This window comes from Psittacula echo, assembly GCF_963264785.1.
Source record: "Psittacula echo genome assembly, chromosome: 10".
Taxonomy (NCBI): domain Eukaryota; kingdom Metazoa; phylum Chordata; class Aves; order Psittaciformes; family Psittacidae; genus Psittacula; species Psittacula echo.
The window spans coordinates 14,607,497-14,635,151 of NC_137741.1; the positions used below are offsets into that span (position 1 = coordinate 14,607,497).

A 27,655-nucleotide genomic window follows, 5' to 3' on the forward strand; every position below is an offset into this window, starting at 1 on the left:
CCCAGGGCTGAACCCTTGGGTGTTGGTTGGCACTGAGCTGGTCCCATTTGGAGCACCCAGTCTGGACTCCCCTTCCCTTCCTTGCTGCTTTGCCATGGGAAACCCGTGCCCCACACATTAAAAAATGACACTGACAGTGCGCCCGCTCCAATTTCACTCTCTTTATTATTGATCAGTCTTTCAAAATAGGATATGTTCAAAAATATAAATAGGTGCAGGGAACGCTGGTGCCCCGCACGGTCCCCTGGAAAGAGCACGTTGTCCCAGGACGGGGGGGGTGGCAGGGAAGCAGAGAGGGGCTGCAGCCCCCAGCACCCGGCTCCCAGGTCTCAGCATCCCCTCGCCTCCCCTCCTCCTATAGCTCCTTCCACTACAGCCCCCCGGGCCCTCCCCCCCAGCCCTGATGTGCTGCAGCAGTAGGAGGATTCTGGAAAAGAAACAATAATAATAATAAAATAAAACCCCAGAAAGGTGCTGCTCACCCCGGAGATTAAATAACAGAAATAATTACATTGTTCGTGGATAAAATCAGGACAAAATATTCATCTTTATTATTTAACTTAACCCCCTGCCCTCTGCAAACCCACCCCCCTCCCTGTCCCCGAAGGCACGAAGATAATTGGAACCGGACAGTTAGTAAAAATGCTGAGATCTAATTTGCTTTGCTTTGGTGCTTGGAAAAAACACATTAATTATTGTTTTTTATATATATACACAAAGGTGGGTTTGTCTTTAATATAATTTTTGTTTTTCCTTATATGACAACAACAACAAAAAAAGCAACAAGAAGAAGAAGAAGAGAAATCGACTCTGTTAATAGAAGTGTTCCGTTAAAAATCTCTGTTTCTCACTTTCGGTGTCTCTCTCTGGCCCCGCTCTAATGGGTGGGTCTGTGCACGGCTCTGCCGCTGGGTCTCGACTGGCTCCTAGGGCTCCTTTTGTATAGCCTGCGCTGGTAGTTGGAGGCTGAGGAAGAGGAAGGAGAAGAAAAGGCATCTTGTAAGCAGGAGGTGGGATAGAGGCACTGCTCGTCCCGCGCTGGCTGCCCTGGACAAACACAGGCAGCACTGGGTAGCAGCATCCTCTCTGTTGATGCTTGCCCCATCCCTTAGCTCTGCTAATAGTGTGGGCATGAGGACTGCTTCCCCATCTCACCTGCTGCAATACCGGTCCCTCCCCAGTCCCCTAGGACAGGGAAGGAAATATCCATCAGCAGTGGGATGTACTCAGGTCATAGGAGGGGAAACAGCCCTGTCTGGCGGGCAGGAACAAGGTTTCTGCCTGATCTCTGCTGCCAATTTTCCTTAAATCTGGCACTACTCCAGTGTGATAATTTCAGGATTGATGGAAGCAGCAAAAGCTGGTTTGGAACTGCCTGGCTGTCTTGATCGCTGGTGATCCATGCCAGGAGCAGTCTGCAGCAGAACCAAGGGAATCAGCAGCTTCATCTGCACTATGGCTGCCCTCAGACATCTCCATCCCTCCTCTTTCCATCTCCTCCCTGGGGCGGAGGTTCGTCCCTTAAGCCCATACTGACTTTCCCTGGCTGTGGGAGCATTGCTTTAGCTGGAATTGCCCATCTGGACCAGAACCTGACAAGGAGGCCACTGGACAGATGTGATTTGGCTGAGGACGATGAGATTACTGAGAAGCTGCAGAGGAGAAAGGATGGGACAGGGGTGTAGGCAGGCCTGGGAATGGGCTGGGACACCAGCAGGAGAGGGCTGGCTGCTGCCAGCTGGAGGCCTGACAGGAGAAGGGTCAAGAACCCAGCCCTGTCCCTTGGCTTAGCTCTGCTGCAGGGCTCCTGTCTACTCCCAGTGCTTGGAGGGACCATAGGAGACTACAGGTGCCCCCTCCTAATTCTCTCTGCTACTGCAGGTGGTGCCAAAACTCACCCTTTCAGAAGCCATTTCTATTAGTTTACTTTCTTTCAGCAGCCTGGGCCCTTGGTGAGTTCCTTGTTGCCCTTTCCTGGCTCTGGAGCTGCCTCTGCCCTGCAGGATCCATGAATTCCCCAGGCTGTCCCTCTTGTGGCCCACACCTTCCCTAAAGATGCCAGCTCCCATTGCCCCATCACAGGGGAGCTTTCAGCAAGTCATGGGGACCATGATGTCCCCTTCTGCCCAGAGCTAACCTGCACCCTAAGATGATGCCCCCTTCATTCCCAGCTGCAGGGATGGATCAGCCCTAACCTGAAGGTAAAGGAGCCTTTACATACGGTTTGTGCAGGATATCCGCGGCTCCTCCCACTGCCCGTTGGGCTGGCACCGGATCGTGGGCACGTGGCGCTGGATGTAGCCTTGGTTGCACTGGTACCGCACCATAGAGTTGATTTCATAGCGGTCCTTCTTCCGACCGAAGGTCCTGGCGTTCTCCACCATAGGGGGGTCCCCACAGGCTACTGCAGGAGATGGGCAGAGACATGGAAAGCTGGAGGAGTCCTGCCTGGCTGAGCGGGCAGCTCACACCCAGCATGCACAGCCTTGGTGCTCCTCTTCTCCCACACATAAAACCTCAAATCCCCCTGAGATTGCCCCTGTCCGCAAAATTTAGGGACAGGGGGATATGGAAATTCTATGGCAGGGCTTGGGATTAAGCAGCTTTTTGCCTCAATGCTCCATTCCTGCCTCCCAGAGAAGCAAGAAAAGGCAAGCGTCACAACAACCACTTGCTTCCATGGGAGGGCATGGAGCTAGTGTGCAGGAGTGATGCTGCAGCCAGGGTTTTGGTGTCTGGGGATGTGAAACCTCAACTTTAATGGCTCATCTTACTTGTTTTCAAGCCCTTGGGAAACTCTCCAACTTCTAATAATTCCTTCCACCTTTTAGACCACCCTTTACAGTGACAAAACCCATGTTCATGTGCACAGGGAGCTCCACTCCAGCCCCACAGCCACTGCCGGAGCTCCCTATGCTTGCTGGCACAACATGGGGTGCTGACCTGTTCCTTTCTTGCAGGTGAAAGGGAGGTGATAGTTGCAGGGAACATCGTTCCATTCGCCTTGCTCGTGCCAGATCATCACCACACAGTCCTCACCCGCCGCAAAGAAGTTATCGGGTTGGTTGGGCCTCCAGTTCTCAAATTGCTGCAGAGAGAGGAAAGGTTGAGCCCTCATGCCCTATTTGCTCCTCCATCCTTGTTGCTGCCCCACCAGTTGCTACCACAGCTGTTATATCTATTGCAATGGTGGCCATGAGCTCTACAAAGTTTAGAGCTGCCTCCGTTCAATGCCCAACCCGAGCACTCAGCACGTAACTCATGGGACTTTTTCCACCCAAGGGGAACCTCTTCCCCCCACTGAATGTTCCATGGGATGCAGGCTTACCAGGGAGTGCCCATCGGACCAGCGGAAATCATTCTCCACAGCTCTGTCACTGAGGCCAATCCACTGGTAGTCCTGTGCATGGCCTAGAAGAGATAAAGGGGGAAAGAGTGGGTCGTGGTTCCCCCGTACCTCGTTGGAAGTGTTTCCTTATCCTCTCAGCTCTCTCTGATGTCCTTTCCCCCCCACAGTGTCATGCTTGTCCATCTTCCTCCTCTTTCAGTGTGCCATGAGCATGGATCCACCTACACTGGCATAGGTCACTGTGCTTGTTGCACCAAGTGAACCTGTTGTGAACAAGCCACATCAGCAATGTGGTGAATGAAGTTCTGTCCTAGCTGAGAAAGGGCACTTTCCTGTCTCACAGCTCATAGACTCATAGTTTGGGTTGGAAGGGACCTTCGAAGGTCATCTATTCCAACCCCCTGCAACAAGCTGGATGGCTCTTCCTCTCCCACTTAAGGGTAGGAAATATCTGAGCACCAGTGGGGAAAATGGTGAGTTTTATGTCATTTTAGCTAAATCTGTTCATAGACTAAATAGCGTTCAATGGACGGACTCATGCCCAGTCTCAGGCTGCCCTCAGCGCTCACTGTTCACAAACTCTTGCTCCTCTGGGGTGATGATGCTGCTCAGGTGGGCTTGATGTTGTCGGCATCTGGCCTCTGCATCCATCCAAGTCTCCCTGTCTTCAAAGTGCCTGTAGCAGTGGCCTTGGAACTTGGTCCAGCCTTCCTCACAGTTTTCCTGGTCTGAAACACACAAAGAAGGGATGAAAAGGAGCTGGTGTGTGGTCTGGAAGCCTTCCAACTCACCTCTTAGCAGCTTGTGCTGTCATGGCATGGGACAACACATGGTTGCTTCCACTAAAAAACAAACCTTGACACTGTTGCCTGGGGGAATCCCAGGGAAAATTACCAGAAGGCATCCAAAGCAGACCCGAAGAGGGGAGCCTCTGCTGAAGACCCAATGTGTGCAGTAATGTGACCAGTGCTACTAGAAAAACTGAATGATACAAACTTGTTCCTGAGTGATTCAATCCCTGTATCATGTTCCTGGACTCTGGTTTTGAGGAACTGACAAAGCAGGAATATTTCTCTTCATTTGTACAGAGTTTTCTTGCTTTGGAAAGAAACTCCAAAACCTGAACGCGGATGCCCAGAGTCAATATGTATGTATTGAAAATGAAAGAGGGGAGGAGAGCCCAGGTTTGGGTGGTTGCATTGCTTAGCGTTGTTCTGTGGCTCTGGAGGAGAAGCAAGCCTACCAAGAGAGAAGAAAAGAGGATCCAGGAACTTACCATGATGGAAAATGAAATCTCAAGGAAAAAGCTTGGAAGCTGCTAAAGTGTAGAAAGTTCAGGACACCTCTTACCATCTGAGAAACACTAAAGAGTTGAATCCATTAATTAGGCAAAATAAAGCCACAAGTTGGGGAGAGCAAAGGCAAAGGGAGAAACCACCAGAAAAGGCTCCCAGCCAAGGCAAAACACTACACATACTCCATATGGCTGAAGGAAATGAAATCTGTTTAACTTCAGCCTTTCAGATGCCCAATTTACCATCCTTCAGGCACTTGTCGTTCTTGGAATGGAAGCCTTTAATGAGTCCTCACACCTCTTTGCCTTTCCAGTAAGGTTTTCTGAACTCAGTTTCTTTCTTCTTTGTTAAACTTGTTAGATCAAAGCGCTTGTCACCTTCTATCACACTAATCCACCCTCCTGGTGTTCTTCCAGCTGGAGACTGCAGATGCTTCATAGATGTTGGAAGGGTTTGTAGTTAGTTGAGGCATTAAAAACATTTTCTGCCTTCTTCAACAGATGAAATGGATTATCTAGAACTAGCTGAATCTCTAAGGATTCTTGGTCCTTGCAGGCAGATTGCTTACAGAAGGTGAGCGGAGAACATGCTTTTCTGAGATTTAAGCCTTTTCCAGCAGCTTGAACACCACCCCTTGTCATCACAGCCTGGGGACAGGACAGCACATGGCACAGAATCTCAGTGGGACATTTCCTAGGAGACAGGCCACTCTTTTCTACAGAGCTGTTACTTATGAGGAAATATGAGGGCAATCATCTTGGAAAAGCATGATGACAAACTTGTTCCCTGGTAGGGACACTGCCATGGTGATGAGGACTGCTGCATGTACAGATAGCAGAGCTCAACTATGATGTCCTACTGTTCTTGGAGACCAACAGAAAGGATGATTTGCCTCATAGGAACAATGAAGATTTACATTCTTCACTGAATTCAGGGCACTGGCTTCCTCTTGCACCTCCCAAGCTGTATCCCACAGGAATCATGAGCCCAGAAATCAGAGAAAAGATGAAATTCATTCTGACTTGGACAAAAGAGGTTATAAGCAGCTGCAGGGTGGAAAGTCTCTTGTTGGGTTACAGGGATCTTCAACAACAGGTGGCAGGGAGAGGTAAATCGTGGGCTAATGAGGTTGCATTAGGAAATTGATGTTAAGACAGCATAATTCCCGCCCAGATGGTCCAGTCATCCTGAGCCGCCTTCTTATGGTCTACTCCATATGTTCATATCGGAAGCAGAGAGATGAAGAGAAAAGGGAGGAGGAAATCCAATATATATTATCATTACTTGTGCCAAGGTGAAGAAGACACTGCTACCTTATTTCCTGCATTTGAGCAAGACAGGAGAGCTTCTCCTCAGCTAAGCTGATGAAAGTTTGGACTTTCACCAGCTTTAAGAAAAAACCCCACAAATCCTTTTCTTTCTTTGTAGAAACAAACAGAAGTATTAGTGTAGGTCTAGTTTTGATAGGAAAACAGGTCACTTGCTGTTTTCTTAATGATACACATTCCCCTCTGATTTTGCCACAGGAAGCCATGCTGAAGAGATGACAAAAATGTCAAATTGGTGGAGATTGCTGGAGTGAATGAGGCATCTCTCAGCTGCATCTTCACAGCAAGAAATGCAATCATTTTCCATGGATCAGTTGAAGCATCCTTCCATGAAATTCCAGGCCAGCAGAGAAAGTTTGCCTGGAGTGAAGATGTACTCACATGTACAGATGTTGCCTACTGTTACAGATGAACAGAAAGACTCTTGGCTCAAAGAGAGAGCGACTTCTGTGATCAACATTGTATGGAGCTTCACTACAGAAACTTAAAGAGAAAGCTGAAGAAGACACCAGAAACTCCTGCTTAGGAACCTTAGATGACATGGTGCTATGATGAATAAACTAATCAAAATATATAAACACAAGTTTGAGAGCCTTTTCCTTAGCATATTTTAAGCTGCTGTTAGCTTGCATAAGAGGTTAGCTTGCTGAGGTGAGGGCAGGGCTGATGGGAGCACTGGGCTTCACTTTTTTGGGGGGGAAGAAGATGGTGCAGCAGTTAGTAAGATTAGCTGAAGCCAGGAAGGCCGTACCGATCTCACACAGGTCCCCTTCGTAGCTGGGAAGGCATAAGCATTTGAAAGAGTCGATGCCATCAACGCAGGTAGCTCCATTCAGACAGGGGCTTGAGTGGCACTCATCAGTGTCTGCAAGAAATCAAGGGCTTCCATTAGGGCGGACAGCTCCACCAACAGGAGAACTTGTTTCCTTGCTTGTTTAGGAAGGAACATCGGTTGGTTTTGGGGAACCTGGGAGTTGCAAGGGTCTTATTTTAAAACATACTGCCACTGCTGCTGCTGGAAGAATGAAGGCAAGAGACCCAGCCCACCCTACAACGAAGACATTGGTTTGCAGTCACTTGACGGCTGAACACCACTCTGAAGATAGCACAAGCTCAACAAGATGCATCCAAGACACAGTACTCAGCTGTGGTAACTCCTCCTTGTCTGCTGTCTGCCTGATGCATCAAACATGCAAAATTTTGGCTGTGTCTCCACCAGCTATGGGTCTACGAAGAAGAACGTGGAATTCTTATAAGTGATGGAAACATCCTGAGATAGATCTCTGTCTCTTAAAGGCCTTCCTGGTTGCCAATGCTCACTATCAGTTTCTTCCTAACTGTAATTTAGATAAGGTTCCAGGGCAAGAAATCTCTTCACAGTGAAGATGAAGAAAGTGCAGAGAAGAGGTGGGTTCAGATACCGTCAACTTTTTCCCTTTGAGGATTTTAAGCCTAGCTGTGGGTGTCTCTTCCTTGAAGAGTACTGGAGTGCAGCACCGTTCTCTCCAGACTTGTCCCCGCTGCGTGCTCTCTTGCTTGTGATGGAGCTGGAAGAAGCTGGTACATCTTTTCCAGCTGTAGATTCCATCTTGGAGGAGGAAACTACCCTTAGTTTTCAATCTAGATGGAACAGCCCTTGAGATCCTTTTTGCTTTTCTGGAGATTGAAAAGAGATGTTGGTATGTGAAGAGCTTGGCCCCCAGCTCTCCAGGGTTTCTCAACTTGCTAAGTAACATAAGCCTGGGTAGTAAATTACACCATTTGGAAGCACTTCAATTCTCTGGCAGATCATTCTGAACACAGATGCTCTGAAGAAGGCCACAGGTAGCCAGTTGGTATCTATATATTGTAAAATCTAGCTTGTGCTGGAAATAAAAGCTCTTCTCCCACTATCTCTCCAAGCTGAACCTTAATCCTACTTATTGAGCTTTGGAATCAGAAGAAGAATCATTCAGAATGGAAATATTTCAGAGACATTCAGCTCAGAAACGAGGAGCAAGGCTGAGGAAGAAAGTGGGAGCACATCCACCCAGGGTAGGTTAAATGATGACTGGTTAGATCTTCATGCGAGACATTTCTCTCTCTTTCACGCTCAGAAGAAATGTAAAGGCTTTATGAGTGCTGATTAACACTTCATGCTCTTCTTGTGGATGAGAGAGGTTAGTGAGGAAACATTCCAAGATACTAAACATGCCGACTATGGAAATACCAGAGCAGAGCAGCAACTCCCCAGGGTCTGTGTTCATGTTCTGATTGGGGTATATTTGATCGAATGTTGTCTCCTTGCAGAACCATGGCCCAGCTGCTCTGTGTCCTCAGACATACAAGAGCAGATGTGTTATACCCCATATAACTGTCTAGTCCTTTTGTGGCCAATGTCTCATATGTCAACAAAAAGCTGGCATATTCTGTAACATGCCTAAGTAATGGAGAAAATCGTTTTGAGCTTTGAAGCAAGAAGATTGTAATCTTTGTTCTAGGCTGTATTGCTGAGAGCAATGCAGGTTTTCCTCAGGTTACTGATGAACATCTGACTCCAGTTTTGCCGTTTTTCCTCTGGATTGTCCTTCTAAATACTCATGAATGCATTCTGGACTTCTTTGTCCACTGCAATATGAAGAGATCTCCTGTTTCCATGACACTAATAAATACTTTGAGACTTTCCAGAACAAAATGGGGGTCACAGGCTTAGTAGAATAGAGGAGCTGAATGTGACTATTGCTTGTTAGTCACACTTGGAGTTCCTATATGATAGAGAGCATAAAGGAAAATGAGGTATTCTGAGGGATGATTACAACTCCAGAGCCTCTTGGGCTTTCCAACAGCAGTGGCAGCAGAAGTTCATGTTGATTCCAATGTTCTCCAGCTGAACAAGTAAGAAAAGGCTCTCTGTGTCCACTAGGTTCCATAAAGTGGAAAGCATGCTGTATAAGTGGGAACAAAGCACATATGAGAGCTAAAGCAGAACATTTAGCAGGGAATAATGAGCCTTCGGCTCTCTTCAACCAAGTGGACTAAATCTTTATGTGTCCAGGATCTCTTCTGAGATGCAGGAGACCCGCTGTGAGTTGCCATCCCTGGTCTCAGAAGCGAGGGGGAGCAGGCACACACGTGCAAAGTCATTGCCCCAGATTTCCAGCTGAAAAATAACACTGGAAGAGAATTTCCCTTTACAGATACTGTATATAATATGATTGCACATATTATATATACTGCAAAAAAATCTCTGCATGTAATATATATGTTATATATCTCTCCATATATACACATATATATTTTTATATATGGCACATAAAGGGTGTGTACTTGTAGGCAGTGTTGGAAAAAACAGACAAAAAATACAAGTGAGACACGGACAGGTTTTCATTCCAGAAGTGTGCTGCAAATGGCTGGAGAGAAGACGTTTTAAACACATGAAGACCATAAGTACCAAACTCCCCTCTTCTGCCTGTTGGGCTGTTGGGGCAGTGACCCAATCTCCATCAGGAGGATCACCTCAGCAAGCTGCTACCAGGAAACTCAAATGTATCTGCCAGGTTGGAGGAAACATTGCTGATTCTGATCCTCCCAGAAAATCTGGGTCTTTTAGAGAAGTAAGTTCTAAACAGTAAAATCAACAGTTCTGCTGTATCTGTAAAACCTGGCAAGCTGGTTTCTAGGTGTTTCTAGGATATCGCATCTAAGCCATAGGATTTATGGAAGGCAAGAACTCCAGTAAAACAAAATAAATCCCATCTATCATGCAATGCATGGCTGTTTTCCTCTTAACCTTTTACATACCATAAACGTATCTACTTCCACTTTATTTAGGGCCAGATGAGGCTAGTAAACCACTGTACACCTCTTCAGCCAGCTAATAAACCTGCGGCACACTAAACGTGTTTTGCACAGCATTGAGCGAGCCCCCACTTCCACAGCACCAGCTGACAGCTACCTTGACACACAAGGATCTTATGCAGAAGGGAGCTATTTATTTGCTTGGGTGAGCAGTCATTCAAAAAGTCAGGTCTGCTTTAAGATACCCCTCAAGTGCTTATCAACAGACAAGACAACTGCTATTATTACCCAGTGCTAACAAAGGACAAGTGATGTGGCATGGAATGCAGAACAGAGGCAGTCCTCACTTAGAGGATTCACTTAGTCCTCACTTAGAGCTGCAGCTCTAAAACAGAGACAGAGAAGAAAATGCCTTACAGTGGCAAGAATAGGAAGCCCATTTCAAACATATTATTAACTCACTCCTTGAGGATAATGAAAAATTAGCAGCTCTCTAGAAGACAATTCGTACCACAGTTAATATCACCCAGAAGTTGCAAAAGATCATTCAAATCTATTGTCACAACAGTTGCTATTTTTTGCTGCTAACAAGACCCAAGATATTTGGATATTTTCTTTTGGATATTTTCTCTTTTTTTAATAAAACAATTAAAATATCCACTGTAACCTGGGTTTTGCACCTGGAAGATGTAAAATGCCGGCTGGAGAAAGCAAGGGGAGTTACACAGCTACAATGCAAACTTTGAACTCATGTCACCATTTTCTGTCTAAGATTTCTTTCACGTTGCCAGATCGATGCTATATTTAGTCAGAAACTGCTTCCTTTTTGTGCAACTTAACACAAGTATTCTCCAAATGCCTTTGAAAACAATCTGCTGTACTGAATCATGGAAATTGGAAAGAGAAATCCTTTAGAAATGCAAGAGAAGTGGATTGGCCCTGGTTTTGCTCAGAGGGCAAATGGCAGCGAAAGTGAACACGCAGTGCCAGTGGTGAGAAGGAAATGCTTCGAAAATCCTTTATCCCAAGCTGAGAACACAATACTAGGAACAGTGCTAACACTTCTTAAAACAATACAGTCTGTGCATTTGTCTTGATGGCAGCCTGTATGGAAGAGAGCAAGAACACCCATTAAACTAGGTCAGCTTTGCACTTAAAACATCTACAAAGGAGAAGCAGCTTGTGAACAGAGAGGAAGCTATCGCCCAAACTGCATAGTTTCTCTGTAGCTCGTTTAGAAATATACCCTAGGATTTAAACTCAGTTTTGCTCTGCAGAGAGGAAAAGGTAAGACAGAAAGGCAAGGCATTTTCAGGATGTCCAACAGTCCCTGTTGTGCCCATCACCCTTTTTTATAGGCCTCCTTGTAAGTGCAATTATCCAAACAGGGACTAGGGAACCAGCCAGGTAATTATCTTTGGGAAGAAAAAAAAGCCAAGTGCAAACTAAATTTGCTTTTCAGAGGTTCCTGGGAAGTTTGAATTGATGATCTGATAGCTCAGACAGTGAGGAAAAGCATTGGAGCAATTGTAGGGTGACTCCAACAAGAAAAGAATAAAAGGAGTTGGGGGAAACAGTTCTCTCTCATTTTATGTAAAAGGAGAGCATTGAATATCACAGCCAGCTTGTGACTTACGATGAGTAATTAAGTCATTAAAATAATTCACTACAATAATTAAACTAAAACCTTCATGCAGCGGAAGGGGCAGATACTGCTACAGCCTTCTAAAGCTATATTCACCTGGAGAACAGCAGGCTTCTAGGAGAACCTGTTGATCTTCTGGGACTTACAATTTAGCCAACACTGTCATAGAAGGAGAGCTCAGGAAATCTGGACATCTCTGCCTTCAAATATTATGTGTGGAAGTAAACTGAAATGTATGTAACACTAGTTCAGGACTGTGGTTACACCTTTCAGAGAGAAGGTTTAATTAAGCTAATAAACCTCTAATGCCAAATAGTGCATCCAGGTGCCATCAAATCATCTGGTTAGCCACAAATGGTGTGCGCTTCTGCTTGTCTCTCAAACAGGACTGTTACCTCCATGTCCTTCTTAGGAGCATAGTCTTCATTCCATTCAATAATGTCTTATATCATAGTAGGTGAGACATTATGAATCAGGTGAATGCTTTCAAGACTTCCCTTCTGGGTTCATCTTCTCTGGACCAACAAAACTCTATCCCTCAGACTTCCAGGGAATGAAGAATGAGCAAAGCCCATCAAGACCTTTCCTCATTTGGATTCTAACCTTTAGCTGTATGGGGGCCATAGGCAGCAAACTTCATGAACTCATTTCACCAGAGGCAAGCAAAACTTAACATAAGTAGCTGCCATTTCAGCACATTTCTCCTTCTAACTTGAGTGAAGTTTTTAAGCCATTGACTGGTCAGAGAGCTCCAAACCACAGCCTTCCACTGCAGCGCCAGCATGCTTTTTTCAACTAATAATTATTTGTCTTTCAATGTTACAAGCAGCAAAAAGAGCTGCTGAATTGGCAAAACTCTGGATGAAGAAGCCAAGCCTATGGACTATTCTTGAAGCTTGTGGGGCTCCTGTCCTCATGGAAGGACCAAACTGCTGACTAAAGACATGTGCATGCATAGCCTTCAATTTGGTTAAATACTAAAAAAATACTGGCAGTCCAAGTGTTAATCTTCAGTCTTCTTGTGCTTCTGGCTTTTAGAGAAAAGTAGAGGCTACAGCAGAGCAACAAACATCATTCTTCTTAAATCATCCCACTAAAAAGACTGCTAGATCTAACTGGAACCTTTCAATGATGGGACAAGAGGACAACAGCCTCACGTCTTCCTGATCCTCACTCAGCTGAACGAGTGCTTCAATGCTAGTTAAAATTAATTGCACTTAATGGGCATCCATTACATCCTCCAAACTCTGAGCACAGCACAGGGCACAGATACTAGAACTGATCTTTTTGCAAGAACTGGGAGGCTTCAGGTGGAAAGGCAGCCACAACATGAGAAATAGCACTTCAGGCTCCAGCCTGTGGTTCTTCCTTGTAGGCTTTCCATGTTCACAATCCCCAGAGCACTGTAAAAAGGGTAACGACCCAAAAAAGGAAATCTGTGATTATTTTTCTCTTTTTTTCCTTCTTTTGTCATCACTTTGCTCTATTTCTCTGGAAATGGCGTTGCCAGTTTATGGCCAATACACTTCTTGCCACCTGGATGAGTTTCCTTCAGACCCTGACTGCATTTAACCCTACAGGGACACTGTAGTAAAGAAACTTGCCAATAAAAAGAGATGTTTTACCCTAGAATACCTTCCCTAGGGGGAGCACCATCCTCACACGTGTACTCAAACCCATCTCTAGTTTATATAAAGAGCCTACAGTTAAACTTCAGTCATCACTTACCTCTCCCTGTCACCTGCTAAGAAACCCCAGCTGCTACATCATCATCCCCATCACTTACAAATACACAGAGGGTTCCAATTTCAGAACATTTCTCAAGCTTCTTCACACATGAGCTGCCGAACACATGGTTTTCTTTCCAAATACTTCACGAGAATGTTGGCTAACAAATGCTCCCAAGAATCTGGCAATCGCCTTGTGGGTAATTTATAAAAAGAAAAAGCAGTGAAATAAAACCCTACTTTGGGGCCAATATTTCTTTCTCATTTTTTTTTTTTTTTTGCTGAGCATCACTGGCTGGTTTCCTTCTTTCTCCTCAACCCTGCCTTTGCTGGCTTGTTTTTATGTCCAGGATTGGATGTTTCAGTGAGCGTGGCCCAAAAGCGGAGCACATTCAGGTGTGGAAGGAGAGCTTTTAGGTGCATAAATCCTGCAGCACTCTGCCAAGCCCTGGATGCTGTGCCAGGCATCCAGAAATGACCCCGTTGACTTGCCCTCACCCACTCCCGCAGCATCCTCTGCTCAGCAGAGGCAGACAGGACCTCAAATGTGTTATGAGCAGGACTGAACAAAGGTTTGTGATTACCTGTTTTCTCAGAGGGAGAGAAGTGACGCAGAGAGAAACTCAGTGACTCATTCAGAACACTTTGGGGATGGAAATGATGTTAGAAACCAGACTGAGCTGCACAAAGCCCTGCATTTACAGACACTTACTGAGTCCACAGCTACCCATGGCGTAAATTAACCCAAAAGCAGCAGTTCATGAGGAAATGGAGGAAGGGAGTGGAATTAATATTACTTTTGTTAGAAGGAACTGAGCAAATCTCTTTACGCATACATTTTGTACCATGCTTAAGCAACTGTCCCACATGAAGGTGTAACCCATTGGGAACTGAGCATATGTAAGACCTTCATACAACACCACAAGCACTGATGGTTTTCAAACAAGAAACACAAGAACAGGCTCCTAATTGCAGCAGAGTGAAACCAAGCCGTGGCCAGAGATGTTGTGGGGCTCCTCTTCTACCAAGAAGCAGCCGCCAGCAAGCACAACAACATCCCATCTTGTTTTGTTCTCATTGCAGTATCCCAGTGCCTCCACAGCATGTGAACACTGCTTGGGGGACGCTTGTCAGAAAGCTGACAGCGTGTTTTCACCATAAATGGTTGCTCAGATTTAAATACTGTGTCTGTTTATACTTGGCAACAAGGGATCCTACCAAAGACAACACTAAAACACCAGAAAGGGGCAGGGTGGAAGGAAGGGCATTTGTCAGTGGAGCTGACAATAGGTATCGATGTCCTGAGCAAAGTCTCACACATTCAACCCATTTTAGCTGCAGGGAGCAGCCTAAGACAAACCAGAGGGTGGCCATGCCCTGTGCCAAAGGGATTGGAGCAGTTTGCCCAATGCAAACATTGCAGATGATGCTGAGAGCAGAGGATTTTATCCCCAGCTGGCTTGCTTTGCCTCTTGCCCCTTGGCAATGCAAAGTTGCTGATGGCCAGCTTCCCACTCTGGATCAAGTGCTATGAAACACTTGGGAATACAGGCAGCAAGTCAACACATCATAGGAAGAGAAACAAAACAGGACAGAGTCTTGCAGCCCATCTTATCCAACTTCTCGGCTGCATCCACAGCCAGGTCGGAATTCTCTGGTGGGTGGAGCTGTCTTTGCTCTTGTTTCCACATAAAAGGAGAAAGATTGTTGTTTTCTCTTGAGTATAGCAATGCCTTAGAGCAAACTCAGAGGGGGTGTGAATGCTCTAGGGCTTTCCCAGCTATATTACACCCAGGGACATGGTCACAGCAGCTCTCAATGACCATTCACAGAATACTCTTTCTTAAACCCCCGTCTCCAGTAGGAAAGAGGGGAGAGCTCACCTATGTCCCTATCACTTATGTGATGATCTGGGTACCCTGGAGGCACAAGCAGATGATGCCTTCATCATGTTCTGAGCAGGTGCCAGAGAAGTGGTGGAGTCACCATCCCTGGAGGCATTTAAAAGACGTGTAGATGGGACATAGCTTAGTGGTGGACTTGGCAGTGCTAGAGTAAAGGTTGGACTTTGTGATCTTAAAGGTCTTTTCCAGCCTAGATGGGTGACCTTAAAGGTCTTTTCCAACTTAGATGGGTGATCTTAAAGGTCTTTTCCAACCTGGATGACGCTATGATTCAACGAACACAACCTGTGAAAAACTCCACACATCTATGGCTTCCTAGCACAATAATGCTCTGCTCAAGCCTGCTTCCATGTTAATGCTGGCTGCTGTAGGAGAAGCAAGAAAAGTAACAGCTATGCCCCCTCCCTCCTTTCCCTAGCACATTCCCTTCCATATGGGGAGACACAGTACCTTCTGTAGTGGGTCCTAATGCGTCTATTGCTTCCTGTGGGACTTGAGGCAGGGCAGCAGTAGCGGTGACCAGCAGATGGGGATTGTCTAGAACAACCGCTGCCTCCGTCTCTTGACCTGACACTGCGGGAGGGGAGGGTTCTATTTCGAGCTGAGCCTCTTCAAGGTTCCTGGGTCCCTGTGTTGGTTCCACATCTGGAGCACTGGTACTAATTACAATGTCTGGGACAGAGGTTTCCCCTGCAATTGAGCGCGTCGCAGATCCAGATGTTGCATCAGGAATTTCCTCCTCCTCAGGAGCACCAGTGGGCTCACCACTGGCCAAAGATGTGGCAGCTATGTCTACGTTAGCAGCTGTACCAATGTTAGCAGCAGGCAATGCAGACACTTCTCCACTGGTTTCATGGACTGTGGATGTTTCTCTGCTGATTTCAGGAAATGCAGATGTTTCCCCACTGATTTCATGGACTGTGGATGTTTCTATGCTGGTCTCAGGAAATGCAGATGTTTCACCCCGGGCTTCTTGGTTTGTGGATGTTTCTATTCTGATTTCAGGAAACGCAGACATTTCCCCACTTACTTCTTGAGCTGTGGATGTTTCTATGATGATTTCAGGATAGGCAGATGTTTCACCCCTGGCTTCTTGACTCGTTGGTGTTTCTATGTTAATCCCAGGGAATGCAGATGTTTCCCCACTGATTTCATGGACTGTAGAAGTTTCTATGCTGATCTCAGGAAATGCAGATGTTTCACCTTGGGCTTCTTGACTTGTGGATGTTTCTATTCTAATTTCAGGAAAGGTAGATGTTTCTCCACTGATTTTGTGGACTGCTGAAGTTTCTATGCTAATTTCAGGAAAGGCGGAAGTTTCCCCACTAATATCATGGATTGTTGAAGTCTCTATGCTGATTTCAGGAAATGCAGAAGTTTCTCCACTGATTTCGTGGACTGTTGATGTTTCTATGCTTATTTCAGGAAAGGCAGATGATTCCCCACTAGTTTCATGGACGGTGGATGTTTCTATACTAATTTCGGGATAGGCAGATGTTTCACCCCTGGCTTCCTGATTTGTGGATGTTTCTATTCTGATTTCAGGAAACGCAGAACTTTCTCCACTGATTTCATGGACTGTCGAAGTTTCTATGGTAATTTCAGGAAAGGCAGATGTTTCTCCACTGATTTCATGGACTGTTGAGGTTTGAATGGTGATTTCGGGAAAGGCAGATGTTTCCCCACTGGTTTCATGGACTGTGGATGTTTCTATGCTGATTTCAGGGTAAGCAGACGTCTCACCCCTGGCTTCTTGACTTGTGAAAGTTTCTATTCTGATTTCAGGAAACGCAGACGTTTCCCCACTGATGTCTTGACTTGTCGATGTTTCTATTCTAATCTCAGGAAATGCAGATGCTTCCCCACTGATTTCTTGTATTGTGGACGTTTCTGTGCTGCTTTCAGGAAACGCGGAGGTTTCCCCACTTACTTCTTGAGCTGTGGATGTTTCTACAATGATTTCAGGGTAGCCAGATGTTTCACCCCTGGCTTCTTGACTTGTGGATGTTTCTATGAACACTTCCGGAAATGCAGATGTTTCCCCACTGATTTCTGGGATTGTTGATGTTTCTATGCTAAATTCAGGAAAGGCAGATGTCTCCCCACTGATTTCGTGAATTGTGGATGTTTCTACACTAGTTTCATGAAATGCAGATGTTTCACCACTGATTTCTTGAGTCGTGGATGTTTCTATACCAGTTTCAGGAAATGCAGGTGTTTCACCACTGATTTCATAAGCTGTTGATGTTTCTACACCACTTTCTGGCAATGCAGATGTTTCCCCACTTAGTTCACCAGATGCAGAGGCCTCACCACTTGGCCAAAAACCATGAGGAAATGTGACAGCTGTTTCCCCACCCAGTTCCTGTGATACTGTTGGTCTTGTTACAACTTCTTCTAGATCAGAAGTGACCAAAGTGACTTCTGGAAGCCCTGAGGCCTCCCCACTAACATCAGTCACTGCTGAAGATTGGCCACTTAGATCTGTGGCTCCAGGAACACCTCCAGTGATGTATGGAATCCCAGATAGCTCTCCACTGAAGTCTCCTGTCCCTGAAGGAAACCCACTGGTCTCCATGGCTCCAGACCCTTCTCCAGATAGTCCTCTGTCTCCCGAAGGAAATCCACTGATTTCTATTACCCCAGACGGCCCTTCTCCCACCTCTTGTGCAACTGATGTCTGTGTTACAGCTTCTATCAAAGTGGTATCCACAAGAGAGACTGTGGCAAAGCCAGAGGTGAGTCCGCTTCCCTCTCCAGACAGTAGCCCACTGGTGACATCGACCCCAGAGACTTCCCCACTGCTGTCAATCACTCCACTCGGTTGCCCGCTCATCTCGAGCACTCCAGAAACACTCCCACCAAAGTCCACGTGCCCGGAGGGCTCCCCACTTATATCTGAGCTCCCGGATGCCATGCCTGATGCGTGTTCACCTCCTGAAGGCAACCCACTGATTTCCAAGATCTCTTTTGCTTCTGCTCCAGTAACTGAGGGGGTTGTGGTCACTTCTTCCAAACTGGCATCTACAAAGGTAATGCCCGAGGCCTCACCGCTTCCATCAGTACCAGAAGGAAGGCCACTTACATCCACCAGACCACTGATCTCATGTGTTCCAGATGGTTCTCCACTGACATCCAGTCCTGAGGGCAACCCACTGAGCTCAAGCCCTCCGGAGGGTCCCTCGCTGAGCTCAGGTACCCCGGAAGGCTCCCCACTGAGCTCAGACCTTCCAGAGGGCTCCCCACTGAGCTCAGGTACCCCCGAAGGTTCCCCACTGAGCTCAGGCCCTCCAGAGGGCTCCCCGCTGAGCTCTTCTCCTAAGGGTAACCCTTGGGCTCTGCCACTCGTGTCCCACTCAGCGGATGGGAACCCTGAGAGGTCTCCTTCACCACTGACTCCAATGGATCCTTTTCCCTCCTCTCGCCGTTCCGGTGCTATTGTTGCAACTTCCACCAATGTGGTATCCACAAGAGAGACAGTAGGAAAACCAGAGGCAAGTCCGCTTTCTTCTCCAGATGACATGCCACTGACTACTTCAGTGCCAGATGTTTCTTCACTAAATCCAAAAGGCAGCCCGCTGCTTTCCACTCCAGATGGCATCCCACTAATCTCTGGTATCCTTGAAATAGACACTGATACATCTTCCTCTGCAGAAGATAAGCCACTGATATCAACAATACCAGAAGTCACACCACTCAGGTCCCCTGAGGGTAGCCCGCTTTCTTCAGGTAGAAAGCCGCTGGTATGCAGGTCTACTGATGGTAATCCACTTTCTCCAATCCCTGAGTGTTCTCCACCAAGTCCAAAAACTCCAGAAGATGGTTCTCCACTTGTATCCGGGACTCCAGACACCCAGCCAGATGCTGAAGATTCACCAGTGACTTGATGCTCTCCAGACTCAGTCACCTCCCCTGACACTTCGCTGACAGAAGCATCTGTATGTGTTCCCTCTGGTATTATGGTAGCAGGAGGAAAAGCAGACGGGGTCACTGGAAAAGAAAGAGAGAACAAAGAGAGGAAGATAGGAAGATTATTTACTAAACTGTTCTAAAAAGGCTATACATTTCCTGATTGACCTTATCTCCATGCTGATACCTTTAAGGTAAAGACAAAAAGTCCTATGTGCTTGCAGAAATAATTTGGTCCCCTCGAATTTGTTAATGAACATTGAGGATGCTGGCAACAGCCACTACCAAGCTACTGCTTCCTTGGAGATAACATTTGGAAGAGGAAAAGGTTGTGCTGCTCTAATCACGCTGCAGCTCTGTCCTCTGTAGAAGACATGACATGAGATCTGTTTCTAGCTTGCTATCCCAGATACACAACAACATATTTTGTGAGGTGCTCTAGCAATGCTGCATGTGCTGGTCATTTATTCAGTCCTAAACAGAAGTTCAATAATACACATGTAACTCCTCCTGCATGCACAGACTCAGCCTTTGGTAATATGGTGATAATCATTTATATTTAGAGGTATTCCCCTTCAGCAAGGACACAGCCCATTTATTCTGCGAGTGTCCCAACCCTGCAACACCAGCCAAATGTGACCCAGGAGATGGGGAAGCTCTGACCCACCTGAGAGCAGCGACACATCAGTTGGGAAGATCTCAGTCCCCCAGGCTGTCTGATTCTCAGGTTGAGTGGCAAACTCTGTCTCCATGGTCACCTCCTCCCCAGAGGGTACCCCCTCCACTCCAGGGATCACTTGGGTTGCCAGCACATCTTCTTCAAAGAACAAGGTGACCCCTTCCTCCTCCGCAGGTGGCAGAGCTGGAACAGAAAGGGATTGAAGAGAGCTCCCAAAAAGTCACAGTCCAGGATGCTGGTGCTTTCCCGACCTGGCACCCCAATATTCTCAACCCCCCTTGTGGACTCCCTTTCCCTGAGGAGACAGCTCTACACACACTGCAACAGGTGGGAAAGTACCTCTGAAGCAGAAGGCGTGATGCCGGGACAGTGGGTCGGGAAAGCCCGTCTGGTTGTAGTGCTGGTAGATGGTTCTCACACCAGGCGCATCCCCACCGCAGGCAGGACGGGGGCTCACAATGGGATAGCGGAGGCTGCCGTCGGCTAACCAGCCAGCATAGCATCTGTCCAGACCCTGCTTCCAGGCAGCGTGGAGTTGGCCAACAGAGGCCAGCGTGGCGTTTTGGCTCTCACAGTGCTGCTGAGCCTCCAGGAAGGTGAACTGCTCTGGCTGGGTTGCGAAGAACACCTCACCTGAGGCATGGGAGAGAAAACAGGCGTGAGTCCCTGCATCCCATCCATACGCATTGCAGATGTGGAGGTCTGAAGCACGTTTTTGCTCCACAGCAGCGCTCATAGGAATGGGGAGAACGTACCCTTGAGCCTGTCGATGTAGCAGTACACATCATAGGTCTCTGAGGCTGGGCGCATGCCATACGACCGTACGCCCGGAGAGTTCTCTTTGTCTCCTACACAGTTACTTCGGGGGTTCACAATGGGATACCTAGGAAAAGAAAAGGAGTTAACCCAAGGTCAGCCTTATGTACTCTGGACTGAAGAACCTCAGTGTACTTGGGAGCAAGACACAAACACTTCACTGTTAGGGGTGCTCAGAGACCCCAGCATGACTTGGAAACAAGCCCACTTACAGCTTGGGGCAATGAATGCAAGCTTTCGTCTACTTCTCCTACATGTCAGGGAGCTCACCACTGCAGAATGTGTATACAGGTTAGGAACTGGGTAGGACAGGTTGAGAAGAACACATCTATTGGCCACTACATATCATGGCCTGGAGACAGCCTTAGGTCAGCAAAGATTTAGATGCCAATGAGCAGCAGGACAAGCCAGAATAAAGCCTCAGTTTCACGGGTAAGTAGTCATTTTGAAAGGTGTCTTCCCCACATCAGTACCTGACCGTCTGGTCCCGCAGCCAGCCGGCATCGCACTGGTCAAACCCAGCCTCGTAGGCAGCCTGGAGCTGTTCTGGAGTGGCAATAACGGCGTTGTTCTCCAGGCAGGCCTGCTGGGCTTGAACGAAGGAGAAGGCGTATCTGCTGGTGCCAGCACGGTAGTGAAACACCACACCTGGGAGAGGAGATGCTGTGGTTAGACACTAGATACAGGACTCACCCTATACCAAGATGTGTGACCAGAAAGTGTCTTCCCAACAGCACTGCAGGGACCAGTGCATGACAACCCCGCTTTGATGGAGATGCCTCATTCATTTAGTTCCACTGCCATGTTCTGGGAACCGTTTTAGCCCTCCTCTAGGATCTTCCTACCTTGGCTTTCCCCTTTCTTGGGGGCAGATGCACGTGGAAGCGCAGTGCGACCACTGCAGCTCCAAGCATCAGCCAGCTGGGTCCTTTTCAGCCCATGATGGGGTGTCTCACATCCTCCTCCTCACCCCTCCTTGTCATACTGTGTACTCAGCCTATCCTCGACCCCAAACAGGCCTGCACATCTCCAGGGACCTTGTGATAGCAGAAGCTCAGGCTGTTTTCAGCTGTATGGTTACCCCAAGGAGAAACTGACCTTCAGGCTTCTCAGTCCTGGTGGCTTACCTGTGGGGGAGATGGGCTGCTCAGGAAGGAGACCAGCACCGGGCACTGCTGTCACTTGCACAAGCTGATCTTCCACTGTGAACACTGAAGTGGGCTCCAGCCCTGCTGTGGCAGTCACCCCCAGGACCTCTTCCACCGTGCTCACCTCTGCCACTTCAGTGGTGATGGCAGTGCCTAAGGTGATGGTGGTGACCCCTTCAGGCACAGACCACACCTCTGCTGCTTCAGTGGTGATGGCAGTGCCTAAGGTGATGGTGGTGACCCCTTCAGGCACAGCCCACACCCCCGTGACATCCCCACTGGTCACGTTCTCCTCCTCTGGGGCCGCCGTCTCTACCGTGACAGCGGTGGCAAAGAGATCGGGCAGGACAGTGAAGCCCTCATAGAGCTCGGTGGCGGTGGGGGTGATGTCCATGGGCTCCAGCGTGGCGATGCTGCCGCGGGCCTCCTCCTCCGTGGCGTTGCGGGGCACTGACAGCTCCACCTCGGTGCGGGTCACGGTCTGCACAGTGAAAGCGCTGCCCAGCTCGCTTCCAGTCTCGTCAATGAACTGCCCTGGCACCAGAGTCTCAACATCATCCCCTGTACCAGGACACAAAGCAGAGATCAGAGAGGATGTGATCAATTTAGCTTCTGAGAACCTGGGTCCTTGCTGGTTCTGAGGGGACCAGGAGAATCGTGATGGTCTAGTAGAAGAAGTGGTTTCCCTGCTTCTGCTATCGCTTTCTACTACACCTCAGCATAAAGGGCATGTTCATGAGTTGGAGGCAATGAGCCATCATATGCTCCACAGCTGGTAAATCAGAGCGGACTTTCCCTGCTCTTCCAGCTCTTCCCCGGAACACCTTGCCCATATCCAAGTCTGCACTGACCTCTAGTGCCTGCTGCAAGGAATTCAAGGTGGCTGGAGTGAGGGGGGCAGCTTGGATAACCTCAAGAGGTCAGAGCCGTGGGAGAAAGACAACGGGAGAGAAGAGGGGTGGATTGCAGCATCACCTCTTGTATAGGTCAAGCATCCTTTCTGGATCTCCTTCCTACCTGAACACGAACAGAGGACCGAGTCCTTTGTCAAACCTGCTTTCATTCCCTCTTAAAACCAGATTAAAGCAGCAAGATGTTAGCTCTGGCCAGGGAGCCCCTGCTTCCTGATGCACTGCACACTGCTTATCCCACAGCCCCAGTGCACTCACCACTATAGCAGATGGCATCGTAGCGAGAGCTGGGGTGCGGGTACCCGGTCTGGTTGATGTACAGGTACACTGTGCGCACTCCCACCAGGTTCCCTCCGCAGTTGGGCCGTGCTCTGGAGATGGGGTAGCGGACGCTGCGATCGGCCAGCCAGCCGGCACTGCACACATCCATGCCATCCTTCCAGGCCAGGTACAGCTCCCCAGTGGTGGCCAAGCGGGCCCCCAGGCTGCGGCACTTGTCAAAAGCTTCTTGGAAGGTGAACTTCTCGGGGGCGGTGGCGTAGAAGACTTTACCTGCAATCACAGCACCCGTTAGCACAGGACTGAGCTGTGCAATTTAATCCCAATTCCTTCGCTTTCCCTTTCCCACTCCTGAGAGTGTGGATAAGATGAAAAGGCCTGTGTGTTACCGCTGAACTGCAACCCCATGTTGGTGCCTGTCCAAAAGAAAGGGATTCTTACAGGCTGAATACAGGCTCAATACAGACATCCCAAGCCAGCTGGAGCCACAGGGCAAGAGCAAGACAAAGGAAAATTTCAGTTCTGATGTGCTGAGTGTTCCAATGGATCCCCGTCATAAGAGTGGGTGATGGGCACCTCAATGTCACACCCTCAAATGGATGACAAGAGATGCCATGGACTCACGTGGAGGTTAGACAGACTCCACCCTCTGTAATGCATTAGTCATTTGACATTAAAATTGTCCAAGGTCTAACAAAGAGACTGTAGAGAACATCTGGCCTTGCTGGGTATCTTGAACCTGTCTTGCCTCTAGATCCTTTGCCTTTCTATATTTACTGTTGTCCAGTCTAAGCACGATCAGAGCTTTGTCCTGCTTCTGCATCTAGTAACAATAACAGCCCCAAATCACCTTGCATTTGCTCTGCATAGCAGTAAACATCATAGGTTTCATCTGGCTCACGGACACCATAGGTCCTCACTCCTGGAAATTCATCCTTGTCACCGTAGCAGCGCTCCCGGGGCCAGTGGATGGGGTACCTGGGGAAAGGGAGTGTAAGGAGTGAGGGGGGCAGAACCCTGGCAGCCGCAGTGAGGCTAGGATGAAGCTGTGAAGCATTGCACAGTGTGATGGGTTATGGCTTTTCCTGGGTTATGGGGAAGGAGAGGGATGACCTGCTGTCCTGCCCTCCCCATGATGGTCCTGAGCACAGCAGGACCACTGGCCAAAGACGTCAGGCCAAGATACCTCCCAGTGAGGGGATGCACAGCTCTATGGTGGAGCCACATGTATGCATTTGGGCATAGCATCATTTTGTTCAGGGAAGAAGAAGGATCAAGATTAAACTCTTGCTGCCTCAGCTGTCATCACCAGCTGAGGAGGACAGTGGTCACCCTGCTTTCCTACTACAGATTCCCCCTGGCAGAGAATGATGTGCAATCTGCCACCTCCCTCTGCACACCAACTACAACAGCTGCTATTTAGCAGGTTTCTCAACCATTTTCAGTCGGTGTCTTCATTACAGAAGCCCTTCCCTGTGATCCTGATGTGGCTTTCCCCTGCACTGTTCCTTACCTGACAGTCTGATCAGCTAGCCAGCCAGCATCACACTGCTCGTATCCATCCTCGTAGGCAGCTTGCAGCTGCTCGGGAGTAGCAATGACAGCGCTGTTCTGGATACAGGCCTGCTTTGCTTTCTCAAAGTTCAAGGTGTACCTTGTGGAGATTGCTCTGTAGTGGAATACGACACCTGGAAAACACAATGGTCATCACTCACACATCTGCTAGAGAGCAACCAGCCCCCCTCCTTATAGAGAAGTTATGGATTTGGACAGATACTTCATGTATCAACTAGAAACAATGGACTATTTATGCTGATTGTATTTGAGCATCTCACCAAGGGTGACTTGATGGGCTCCTTTCACAGGACATTGCAGAGCACACTGGTGACCTAGGACAGAGATTGCTCTCCCATAGTGCTGTAACAAAGTCCTAGTGCACTAAAAACCAGTACCTGAATAGTAGCATGAACAGCGGGAGCAAACCCATTGCCCAGGACACATTGCTAATGTCACCATCAGGTCTCAATGCTTTCCTGACACAGCTCTGTGCTGCAGTCTAAGCGCAGGGTTCAGAAATCAGCCAGTGGGGCAGAGCAGGGACTGTGAAAGCTGTCACCTCCCAAGGTCCTGCTCAGGACGAAGGGTGCAGAGTGTCAACCACTGTACAAACACCCAGGAAACAATAACAAGAGGTAAATATACTTAAAGTCTCCAGACCTGCTGCAAAATATATCTTTTATAGAAGAAGGCTATTGGTACGCTCTGGTCTGGCATGAGTGGGCTTTAAGTCAAGTGGAATATTCACCAGGAGGCAATGGGGAGCTCCCAGCCTCTGCTGTCAGACACAAGCTTAGCTGCACATGAGCAGCAGAGACCTGCCACTTAACTGTTGTAGTGGGAGCTGTCTCTGTCCTACACTGAAAGCAAAAGCCCTGATCAAGATGAGACTCGTAGGAAACTTGCTGTTTTATCCACCCATTACTAGGATGAGCTTTGTGAGATGATGGGAAAGGTTTTCCTAGAACAGACCAATTCTCCAGCTGAGGGCATCCCATCTCCTAAAGTGTGGGGAAGAAATAAAAGGTCTCATAATAGCCTAGCTTCACGCCTCTGAGAGACAGCTCAGCGTGCCCAGCACCATCTCCTGCCAAGGATGTCGTCTTGCTGTCTCTGTAACCCACCTTCTGCCAGAAGAGTCATTTTATTGCCATATATTCTGCCATGAGTCACTTTACTGGTTTGTTTAGTCTGGTTCTAGCCTGCTAAAATAAATGACTGACCCATGGCTTCCACTCACCATCCCATTGCCTTATCTAAGACCTGACTGAAAGGGTTTATGCCTATGGGGAGAGCAATACCTCCTCTGCCCATGTATCTTTTCCTCCCTTTCTGCCTTGCTTTTCCTTGAGAGGCAAGAGCAAGGGCAGGATCTCACCTTTCACTAAGACCTCTATTGTGTCTTGTCTGTCCTCAATCCCATACATCACTTCACAGCGATAAATCCCAGTGTGGTTGGACCTCAGAGCCTTGATTTCCAAAGAGGCATCGGTGGGGATGGCCGGGTAATTGGGCAAAGAGATCACCTCCCTGTACTCGATATTGAGCCGGATTTTCCCACCGGTGGCCACAAGCAAGACGACTTCGGTTCCATTGGAGAGCTTGCTCCATTTGATTCGTGGGGTTAGTAGAGCACTGGTGTCCTGTTCCTCTGGGATGTTGAAGTAACACGGGATGTTCAGGGAGCTTCCCAGGATAACACGCAGGGGAGACTGCTCAGGTATCTTGACTTCCAGGCCATCACTACTGTCTGCTGATTCCCAAACAAAATAATGCTTACATCAATAATGAATACAATCCCAAATATCCAATGCTTCCATATGCTCCATTGCTGTATTTGCTTTGCAAACTTGTACCTTCATATTCAGACATAACCTCTTTGGTCTAGTCTGCTGAAAATAAGTTTCAGAAAGGGAAGTTATAAGCAACCTTGTGCCGTGGTTGCTTTTGGGATTTAGACCAGTGCTGGACGTGGAAATGAAGGGCTCTACTGCAGTCCACTCTATCAGATAGATCACACCTGACGAGGTTTAAAAAGCAGAATGCTCGAATTCCCTTATTTTTCCCTTAAATCTGCCTTTTCCTGGAGCTACTTCTCTGGCTCTCAAGTACAAGAGCAGTGAGAGGTTATGGCACAGTGGGCACCCCAACAGAGGAACAGCACATTGCTCAGTCCCGCTTTCCCACAGCCCAAGGCACGTACCTGAGAGCTCCACAGGGGCGGCTGTGGTGATGACTTGCAAACACACAAACACTAATAGTAAAGTGGTCATAGTTTACCTGCAAGAAACAACACAGGGAGAAAGGATTTATGACAGCTGTATGCTCAGAGGGAGCAGAGAGCTGTGGATGCTGCTGCAGGGCAGTGAAATGGTTTCGGTCACCCCTTAAGCCTCCTACATGTGGCAGTGAAAGCTGGTCCTTGAGGGAGAACGCTGTCTCAAAGTGCCTCTTGCTTCAGGAAATGAGTCTGAGACAAATAAAATGCTCTTCTATGTACGGCAGACTGAAGAGTTATTATAGATCACTTATTATATTGCTCTGCCATTCTCTTGTCTTGTGATTTGATCTTACTTGTGAAGCAGAAAGACAATTTTGTGACAGATCTTCACACTTACTATGTATTTACTCAAGAGGAACCATCACATCCACCAAGCCTTTGTCTCAGAGCAGGAGCTGCCCCTCACCATCATCTCCCACTTAAATCAGCATTGGCTCTTAGGCCAGATGGTTGGATGCATTTTGCATACCTTAAAGTGCTCTGAAGGGAAATCTGCCCTCTACATGGTGGAAAAGGCAAAGGTTACAATGCTTTGGTCCAATACTCTTGCACTGACAGCATACATAGCCTTAAGTGCAAATGGTTGCTGAGCTGATACAAGAAATCCACAGGATACAACTCTGGGCATCTTAAATCCACCCTAGAAATATTCCCCTGGGTTCCCTCAATTAGCCAGAGCAACTTGATGTTTTTGAAACCTTTAGGAAAGGAAAGGAGCATCCTGCTAACACTGGATGGCAGAAGCAATTTTGGGAGGCCAACTAAATTAATCCTAACTGGATTATCATCCAGTGTAATATCATGAGATATTAAATGGCCACAAACATTCAAATTGGTTTGTATTTCAAATACAAACCGTGTCCCTCCAGCAACACAGCATCGTCTGGCATCACGTCTCAGCCCTGACTCAGAAGGACCGCACCTACTGAATCACTGGTGTTTCCTGTGAGGTCACCTGTCCAAATATTGGCTGTTTAACTCCTATGGTCTAGAAATATCCCAGCTGACAGTGAACATTGAGTATACGCCTATTGACCTTGCAGAAAGACA

At 47.7% G+C, this 27,655-nt stretch overlaps 1 protein-coding gene across 1 annotated transcript; it reads right to left on the reverse strand.

Annotated features, from left to right (window-relative positions):
• Nucleotides 1–827: 827 nt before the first annotated feature.
• Nucleotides 828–26,597, reverse strand: ACAN (aggrecan; the record flags this gene model as incomplete). The annotated part of the gene is made up of 19 exons (XM_080626757.1): nt 828–966; nt 2,222–2,404; nt 2,944–3,088; nt 3,329–3,411; nt 3,919–4,077; nt 6,724–6,837; nt 15,476–15,883; nt 16,052–17,077; nt 17,192–19,015; nt 19,602–19,796; nt 19,953–20,246; nt 20,369–20,496; nt 20,903–21,077; nt 21,557–22,138; nt 22,747–23,040; nt 23,618–23,745; nt 24,281–24,455; nt 25,703–26,074; nt 26,528–26,597. 19 exons carry the CDS (start codon nt 26,595–26,597, stop codon nt 878–880), a joined length of 6,444 nt encoding a protein of 2,147 aa, XP_080482883.1. The 3' UTR covers nt 828–877.
• Between the last annotated feature and the right edge of the window lie 1,058 nt (nt 26,598–27,655).